Source organism: Nicotiana tabacum, chromosome 8, assembly GCF_000715075.1.
Source record: "Nicotiana tabacum cultivar K326 chromosome 8, ASM71507v2, whole genome shotgun sequence".
NCBI classification, from domain to species: domain Eukaryota; kingdom Viridiplantae; phylum Streptophyta; class Magnoliopsida; order Solanales; family Solanaceae; genus Nicotiana; species Nicotiana tabacum.
In genome coordinates, this window is record NC_134087.1 from 13638236 (window position 1) to 13648700 (window position 10465).

A 10465-nucleotide genomic window follows, 5' to 3' on the forward strand; every position below is an offset into this window, starting at 1 on the left:
CCTCGGACAACAACCTCGACGTACCGAACCTCGACGGAAAACAGAAAACTCGGCAAGGCGGGATCGCAGCAACCCACAACTGCTCGCGAAAGATGGAACAACGTCGACAGCAGTAAGGTCGACGCGAGGGGAGGGGGGTTAATGACGTGCCTGTTCGGTGGTGGGATTACTGGTTCGCTTCTGTGAGTGCGAGGGGTCGTTTGGGCAATGGACGATGGCTAACGGGGGTGGCGATGCAGCAACAAAAGCTGTTGCTTGATGGGTGGTTTCTGGAGGTGGAGGCAGCTGCGGTGGTGGTGTTCGGGTGGTGTCAAGGAGCTGGTTGTTTCTGCATTTGGAGAGGTCGTTTGGGCAGTTGACGACGGGGGGTGGTTGGACGACGCAGCAGCGATGGCTGCTGCTTGACGGGTGGTCGATGGGTGCTGCTGGGGGTGCGAGGGTGATGGTGTTTGGGTGGTGGTGAGGAGCTGGGGTTTAGGCATTGGTTAGGGACGACGAGAGCTTGTAGCGGGCGGCAATGGAGGTTGACGACGGGCCTACTTGGGCAGTGGTCGACGGGCAGCGACGGGGTGGTGTTTGGGAGGAGGAGGGTGGTCCGGGGGCTGGGCTTCGTAGGTTTTTTTCTGTTTTTTCTTTTTCTTTTCTAGGGTTTAGTTCTTTAGGAAGAAGATGAGTGAACAGTAGTATTGTTTCGAAAATTTTCCCAAAATTCCTCTCCGTTTGTTTTCTTCCCCCTTTCTTTTGTGTTTGTCCGTGTATTTAGCATGGGCTTGTCAAGAAAAATGAGCCCACGCGTGGTGGGGTTCAAGGCATATGTTCCCCACGCGTGGTGGGGTTCCCCACGTGTCCTGGACACGGTTTATTATGGGCTAGGTCCGAAAATTAGGCCTAAAACCGGGTAGTTTGAACCCGAATATTATTCTTTTGCCCGGACCCGAGAAATAGGAACACGTTGCTTAACTAGTCCCATGTAAGCAAAATAACTACCAAAAATAAGACTAGTATTTAACAAAACTATATATTTTTTAAATATTTTTAAGGATTTAAAATAGCTACAAAATATTAATAAAACTATTTTTGCAATTTTCGTAAATATTAAGATAAAATATGAAGTAATATTTTTGTAATTTTTCAAAGTTAAAATGACTATAAAATATTAATAAAACCATTTTTTGTAATTTTCGTTTTTTTTAATAAAGACAAAAATATGAAATAATATTTTTTGTATTAAAACGACTTCAAAACATTAATAGAATTATATATATTTTTTTTGTAATTTTCGAATTTATATAAAGTACCAAAATAAAGTACAATTTTTTTGTATTTTTCAAGTTTATGAGAGATACATAAACTAAAATTTATATATATATTTTTTGAAATTTTCTTTTTGCACCGAAATAAAGTAAAAATAGTTAAAATAGCTATACTAGTCCTAAATTAGATATTTAAGCTTAAGAACGTAAAAATTCCCGGGGAGGGTCAAAAATCACGTGCTTACAAGCACCAGGGATAGATGGTTTTCCTGCAGAAATTCTTAAGGAATATTGGTCTACAATTGGTGATGAGGTCAGAACAGCTGTATTAGAATTCTTTAGCAATGGGAAGTTGTTGAAGAGTGTTAACTGTACAACTTTAACACTGATTCCAAAGGTGGTCAGCCCAAATTCAGTCAAAGAGTTTAGACTTACTGCATGCTGCACAACTATATACAAGATCATATCAAGAATTCTCACAGCAAAACTGAAATTGTTAGTGGACTCAATTGTAGGAGAATCCCAGTCAGCTTTTATCGAATGAAGGAACATACTGGACAGTGTGATCATAGCACATGAGTTGGTAAAAGGGTACAATAAAAAGAGAATGTCGCCAAGATGTTGTATCAAAATAGATATAAAGAAAGCCTATGACTCAGTCGAATGGCCTTTTCTTAGAATGATATTGATAGAGTATGGTATGCATGTAAAGTTTGTGGAGCTGATTATGGTTTGTGTATCTACTGTTAGCTATTCTCTGATCCTTAATGGAGGGTTAACAAACAGATTTCAAGGGAAGAAAAGGCTAAGGCAAGGAGACCCAATGTCTCCTTACCTTTTTGTGCTTGTGATGAAATATCTGAATAGGGCTCTAAAGAAGTTAAAAGACAACCCAGACTTCAATCATCATTCAAGGTGTTCCAGAAATAATATTACTCACATTTGCTTTGCAGATGATTTAATTCTTTGTTACAGAGCAGATGAGGTGTCTATCAAATTGTTGCTCAAAAGTTTCAATCACTTCTCAGAGGTATCAGGGTTGAAGGCCAATCTGGAGAAAAGTGCTCTATACATTGCAGGAGTTACAAAGGAATTCAAGGAGATGATACTGGAAGAAATGCAGTTCACATTAAGGGAATTACCATTTCGGTATCTTGGTGTTCCACTTTCTTCAAAGAAGTTGCCAGTGCACCAGTGTATGCCCTTGATTGAAAAGATAATAGCTAGGATAAACTGCTAGACAACTAAGTTGTTATCATATAGTGGAAGACTCCAATTATTGAAAAGTGTGATATTCGAGATGCAAACTTACTGGGCACAAGTATTTTTATTGCCAAAGAAGATACTCAAAATGATAGTTGCTGTGTGTAGAACTTTTTTGTGGACAAGAAAAAGTGATCTATCAAGGAGAGCATTGGTAGCATAGGACACAATATGTATGCCATTATCAGCAGGGGTTAAATATTCTGGACATTTATTCACGGAACAAAACTGCATTGTGCAAACTGTTATGGGCCATTAGTGCAAAGAAAGATACATTATGGATTCAATGGGTCCATAGTTATTATGTCAAAGAGAAATATGTTATGGTAATGGACACTCCTAAACAAGCATGTTGGATTGTAAAGAAAATCTTTGATACTAGGCAATGGTTTCTGAAAAAGCATTCAAGAAATAAGTTGGAGCAATACCATAGAAATGGCAAGTTTAACATCAAAAAGTTATACATTGTAATGAGACCTCAGTTCCAGAAGATTTGGTGGAAGAAGATTACAACAGGATCAAAAGCAATACCAAAGTATAGATTTATTCTTTGGTTAGCACTTTACAGGAGAGTAGCCACAGTGGACAGGCTAAGAAGATGGGGCAGTATAGTTGATAATGAATGTGTATTATGTGATACAAATGAGGAAAAGTCAATGGAGCATTTATGGTTTGGATGCAGTTATGCCAAAACAATATGGTCTAAATTGTTACATTGGCTAAATGAAACCCATCAGATTGGTAATTGGGATGAGAAGATTAGATGGCTGAAAAGCATAAATACAAGCAAAGCTCGTGGAGAAGTGCTCGTGTTCCTGTTCACAGCCATGGTGTATCATGTTTGGACATAAATGAACAATAGAAGATTCTGAGGAGAAGCAGTAGAAGGCAGGCAAAGAATAAAAAACATAGTGCTGGAACTGCACTTGTCTGGACAGAACGAAAGAAAATGGCAGAAAGAATTAGCAAGACTGAAGAATTATCCTAGTATAATATAGAAAGATTAAAGTAATTGAAGGATAGCTGTGCATACAGAAAGTGATAGCTGAGAGTTTTCAGATAGTGTAATAGATAGAATCTAGTTCTAGAGTCAAAAAAGAACTAGCGGATGTAAATATTCTTACTTGGTTAAATAAAGTTTAAGCATTTAACCAAAAAAAATAAGGGAGTATTAATTACATGACTAAACGCTAAAGAAAAAATAAAAATAGGTTATCCATTTTTATCTGAATTATTGCAAAATAAAAAATGGATATTCAATATATTCCCGTTCGTAGTATTGAATTAAATATTTTTTATTAGCATTACTATTGATTTGATTTTAGTTTGGGCTTTTGTTAGCATTATTTAAATTACTAATGTTAATGGCTATAAAACTTATTGGAACATTCAAAATTTCTAAGTCCAACCTTGTAATAATACCTTAAAAGATAAAATTATGAATTTTTTTAAGAAATATTTATAAATTACATCATAATAAGTATATTTATATATTAAATACATCTAAAAAATCTATATATGTACTATCGGGTTGGTTTGATTTCGGTTTGACTTTCTTTAATTAAAACCAAACCAAACCAATTATGGTCGGGGTTTTTTCCAACACCAAACCATAGTTGGATTTTTTTTCTCGGTTTGACTCGGATTATCGGGTTGGTGCGGTTTGTCGGTTTCTTTGGTACACCCCTAATTTTGGGTTGTTTTTGAAGTTTTGTGAGTGATTTGAGTGAAAATTTTGAAAAATAGTTTTTTGGAGTTTTTCAAATTTTCGAAAATTTTCAAAATGCATCTTCAAGTGGAAATTGGAAATTTTATGAACAAACGCTGATTTCGAAAAAAGTGAATTTTTTTTGGAGAAAGGAAAAAAAAATTCTTATGTCCAAACGGGCTCTAAATTTGTCTAAAATAAGAATGATGATGTACAGTTGGATCTCTCTATAACAGCATCTCTATATAATAGTCATTCACTTTAAAAACCAAGTTTTTCTCGGAATCGAATATTATATTATGTTGTAATATATGTCATTTATAACAGCACTTCACTATAGCAACTAAAAAATTATGGAATAAACGACGCTGTCATAGAAAGATTTGACTGTAATTATTAAGCGTACTCGTATCACCACCCAGCCTATTTTATCTATATATAAAAAGAAGAAAATATAGTTAGGCATTTAGAAAATTAAAAGGAACCAAGAATCTCGTGAGGCATATAAATTTTACCGCACCCTATTCTCAATTATAGACTTAAATTCTGATGGGTCCCCAAAATCCATTTGAGTCCAGCTATGCTCATTTATCGCCTTTTTATTCTCTGGATTTGGTTGCTCAACTGTTTCACTCCCTCAACTTACACTTGGTTCACTTTCACTTCCTCACCTCTTTTTTATTTCGGAAAAAAGGCCAAATATACTCGTGTACTATAAAAAAAATTAAATATACCTCTCGTTATATTTTGGGTTTAAATATATCGTTGTCGTAATATTATTAGTTTAAATATACCTCTCTTCCGCTAAGTTTGCCCAATGCGAAAATCCAATCCTATGTGGCACTGATATTTGATGAGGTGAATGCCACGTGGCATGTCACTCAGTGCCCCTAACCCATTTAACCTCTTTCCCGTATTACGGCAAGGGTATATTTGAACTCAAAGTATAACGATGGTATTTTTAAACCTTTTCTCATAGTATAAGGGTCTATTTGACCCTTTTCCGTTTTTATTTTGTCACCTTTGGTTTTAGGATAAAAAAGGAGAACCCGGTGTATAGGGCTGTTCACGGTTTGACGGAAAACCGATCCAAATCGAAAACCAAACCAAACCGATTAAGTAAATCGATATTTTTTTTTTGATTTGGATTGGTTTTGGTTTTAAATTTTAAAAACCGATAATATTTGGTTTGGTTTTGGTTCTATTATAAAAAATCGAAAATTAAACAGAACCAAACTGATTAATTATATAAAAAATTTAATAATTATTTATATACAATTTAATATCTTTTTCTAAATAATTTTAAATATTTTATGTAATTTGTTATTTTGAATTTTGGTTTATCCTACTTATATCTTAAAAGATTGCCTAAGCCCAAAACAATAGGAATCGGCCAATTTTCTTTTCCTTAAGAGACTTTAATTCTCTAACCCTCCGCACATACTTTTGCCTAACAAAAGAGTTAAAAAAAATTCTACCATAAGAGTAAAGAAAGCAAACTCAAATTGCAAGATTACAGTGGCTAAAGCTTGAGAAATCAAACTTTTAATTATTTTTTTGTTCATTCTTTTTATATAAAGAGGTAAATAAACTTTCAGTTCCGAAAGAAATATATAAAAAAGTATAAATTTAGTAAATTATTTTCAGATTATTGTCTAGTGTTGTTTCACTATTATCGATTTATTATTAGCTTACTACGAATCGAAAAACCGAACCAAATCGAACCAAACCAATGACAACCAAACCGATGGTTTGTATTTAATTTGGTTTGGTTTTGGTATTAAAATTTTAAAAACGGATTAAATTGGTTTGATTTTAATTTTAATCAAAAACCGATCAAACCGAACCATGAACACCCCTACCGGTGTACAAAGTACTATCCTATTTCGAATGGAATAATATCGATTCATACAGAAGATTAGTACGCTGAACATAAAATAGAAGGATCGGGTAAAAAATGACCAAACGTTTTAATGATGACTCGAATTAAGCAGAATGTCACATAGAAAGCTAGTAAAAAATGACCTAATATTTAAAGGATGATTAGGATTATAATTCATTTAATATTTAAATCAAACGACAAATAAAATTAGTACACGAACTACAAAACTACAGGTTTTCACATAAAATGTGACTTTTGGGTAAGTTTTTAAATAAATAGTTCAATGACAATTGGACTTTTAGTTTTTCATTTTTAATGGAGTATATCTTGTTGTGGGGGGAATTGAATTATAACCAAAAAACTTATGAATTCTTCAAAAAAATTCAAACAACCAACAAGAGGGAAGAGAGTGAAATTTGAGGGGCAGTTAATAAGAGCTCAATTTCAGAATTCAGAAATTCCTGCAATTTATAATTTATGTAGAAGGATCATAGAGTAGCAGTCTTTATAATTTCTTTCCTTTCCTCGTGAATTGCGATATTTTTCAATTAATTGTTGTTTCTTGTCCTATAAATTACTATTTGATTTCCAAAGAAAACAGGAAAATAATAAATTAAAGAAAAGACCACTTAAATGTAATACTAAAAAATTTATCCACACCTAATATTTTTTAAACATCAAACTAATAAGTGCAAAACATATAATATCTTGATATCAACGGGTTGGACCCGACGATTTTGAAGTTTAATCATTTAATAATTAACTTCAGACTCTAATGTTGGAATTGTCGGTCTGAAATTTCAAGATTCAGTCCTTGGAGTCTGAAGTTAGGCTCTGTCAGAACCTCATTCTTTCTTAATTTAAACTTTGGCAAAGCCTAACTTCAGATCCTACAATTTTGTATATATGCATCGGTTGATATGTTTTCAATAAAGAATATTTAGAGATTAGGTGAGAGAAATTTTGACCAAAGTTCTCTCAAGTTTTGAAGTTGTGTTTGTTTGATAGTATTTTTTATTTTTTTTTGGAAAAAATAACCTTTCTGTCAAAAAAATTTAAATGTTAAATTTTTCGAGAAATTTGAAAAACTACTAAACGGAGAGTGAGCAAGTTTGGGGCAAGAGAGGACTAAAAAGAGAAAACTTAGAGAAGACACGGTGGAGGGTCAAAATTTAGATATTTATATTAAGAGCCAGTTTGAACAAGCTTTTAGGAGGCCAAAAGTGATTTTTTGTCAAAAAAAGTACTTATTTGGAAATATGAGGTGTTTGGCCAAAACAGAAAAGTGTTTTTGAGCAGAAGCAATTTTTCTATTTTTGTGAAAAGGGACTTTTTCCTTCCTATACCATATATGAAACCTTATTACAAAAAATGTGCATAGTTTCATATTTACTCGTCATGTTCACAATTATTCTACAAATATTATACCATTCATTAAATACCAATTATTAGGAGCTAATTCCTTCCTAAATAGGCGCACTACAAATCTAGAACTAAACATTCTTCCAGATATTCCTATTTAGGCGCGCTACAATTATAGAAGTAAATATTCTTCCAGATATTTTATTAAATAAGGAATCATTGTAGCATTAAATTCCTTATTTAGATATCTCTATTTTTTTTTATCTTTGAGAGATCAAATGACGTGAATAATCAGAGAGACAGAGTATGAGACCGACTTTTGAAAATTGTTCCTATTTTCACCTAATCTTTTTGCTTATAGTCTCACTTAAACTTGTAGCTGAAAATATCGTTATATTTTTTTCCATAAAAAATAATAAGTTGACAAATCTAATAGTTGATGCCACTAGGTAGTATTTTTCAAACTCGACAAAGTAGTTGATGTAGCTTTCTAACATATTTCCCTCAATCTATAATTGAGAATACTATAATGGATCTTTAAGATTATGTCTAGTCAAAAATCCCAATTAAACTACAATCGAGTGAGAATTGAGATATTAAAATTCAATATACCCAGTTTGTAGATATTTTGTAGATGAATTGTAGATTATTTGTATTATGATTGTAGATACTTTATTTTTTGTTTTCACAAATCAAAAACGACTAAAACTTCTACGAATCTTTTGCAAAAAACGCAATTATGTCGAAAATTCTAATTAAACTACAATCGAATGGGAATTGAGATATTAAAATTCAATGTACCCATTTTGTAGATATTTTGTAGATAAATTATAAATTATTTGTATTCTGATTGTAGATGCTTTGTTTTTTTTTTCACAAATCAAAAACGACTAAAACTTCTACAAAATCTTCTGCAAAAAACGCAATTATGTCGAAAATACCAATTAAGCTACAATTGAATGGGAATTGGGATATTAAAATTCAATGTACCCAATTTGTAGATCTTTTGTAGATAAATTGTAGATTATTTGTATTTTAATTGTAGATGCTTTGTTTTCTGTTTTCACAAATCAAAAACGACTAAAACTTCTACAAATCTTCTGCAAAAAATGCAATTATGTCGAAAATCCCAATTATGCTACAATTAAAATGGGAATTGGGATATTAAAATTCAATGTACCCATTTTGTAGATAAATTATAGATTATTTGTATTCTAATTGTAGATGCATTGTTTTCTGTTTTCACAAATCCAAAACGACTAAAACTTCTACAAAATCTTCTGCAAAAAACGCAATTATGTCGAAAATACCAATTAAGCTACAATTGAATGAGAATTGGGATATTAAAATTCAATGTACCCAATTTGTAGATCTTTTGCAGATAAATTGTAGATTATTTGTATTCTGATTGTAGATGCTTTATTTTCTGTTTTCACAAATCAAAAACGACTAAAACTTCTACAAATCTTCTGTAAAAAATGTAATTATGTAGAAAATCCATTTTAACTTTAAAAATTAACATCCACACCCCTAAAGAGATAAAAACAAAAATAATTGCCAGGGAAATTCTTTCTAGTTAAACAAATGACAAATAACCAAAAAGGAGTCGGTGGTCATAGATTAAATTAAAAAAAGAGTTGGAAACAAGGAGCTCTTCAGATCTTGACTAGCCAACTAAGTCAATTGGTTTACATGAAACAGAAGTACATACTAAAAGTTACTCTGCAGTAAAAGATATTGCCATTTATGAAGTTTTTGTAATCTGAGGCTGCCAACAGAGACCCCTTTCCAATGTAGGGCGTGGGGTTTTGGCGTAAAAGACATAGCATTTTTTTCACTGAATGTAGACGAAAAAAAATTTAAATTAAGCTTTAATGGTGGGTTAACGATGTTTCTGCGGTTTTAGAAGAGGGAAAAGGGGTAAAAAGAACGTGTGTTTGAGTAAAACGTGGGTGAGAGTGATGGTTTGGGAGAGACAAACGTCGGAGGGGTGGGATATACGGTACCTTGAATTAAGAAGAGATATACGCTGCATTAATTGTACCCTTAAAATACACTATGGTATAGAATTGGTAATTTGGTATATTAAATGTAATTATATCAAACCTTAAACATTGAGGGTAATAAGGTTTCCTATATGGTATAGGAATGTAAAAATTCCTTGTGAAAAAGCTACAAATTCTAGCTTCTTCCAAGAAGCAAAAACAAAAAATTGATATTTTCAAGACAAAAATATCCTTACCATAAAATAATATTTCCTAAATTATCCTTTATTAATTTAACCTTTACTTCTTTTTATCTCTACAATCATTTCTTCTTGTTTCTATTTTTAACTTATTTTTATTCTTCTTCTCTTATTCCTATTTGGAATAATCTCTCTAATATAAATAGATCTCTTCTTTTCTCTTTTGTTGTTTCTTCTTTTCTTCGTCTGCTATTACTCTTTGAAATAACAAGGCTAATCACCTGATTCAAGCACTTTCTTCCTAATTATATATTTTTTTATAGTATACCAATATTATATGATCTTCGGTTGTAGTTTATTTGTACTTTTTTTACGTGCATGCATATAATATAATTGACATAATACAATTCTACTTAGTTTGTTATTTTCTCAAAAATTAATAGTGTTTTTTCATACAGGTAACTTGTAAACATATATTTTCCTACCAATATTCTTGCTTATATATATATATATATATATATATATATATATATATATATATATATATATATATATTGATTAAAATCTGTAATACATATTACTTTATATTTTATATTCTAATTACATAAAAAAATTAGTTAAACTATTTTATAATAAAAATTTAAAATTTGTTTTTTAAATAATGCTAATTGTAAACAAACTTTTATTGTCCTTTATAGTAATTTAACACTCAGAAAAACTTTGTGAAAAGATTGGCCAAATATAATTTGCTTCTCAAAATTTGCAAAAAGTACTTCTCAAACAAATTGGTCAAACACAAATTGCTAATTTTC

General features: G+C 31.8%; 1 protein-coding gene across 1 annotated transcript; it reads left to right on the top strand.

Annotated features, from left to right (window-relative positions):
* Positions 1-2845: 2845 nt before the first annotated feature.
* LOC107821824 (uncharacterized) lies at positions 2846-3367 on the top strand. Its single transcript, XM_016648284.1, has one exon. The coding sequence runs from the start codon at positions 2846-2848 to the stop codon at positions 3365-3367; it is 522 nt and encodes a 173-aa protein (XP_016503770.1).
* The last annotated feature ends 7098 nt before the right edge of the window (positions 3368-10465 follow it).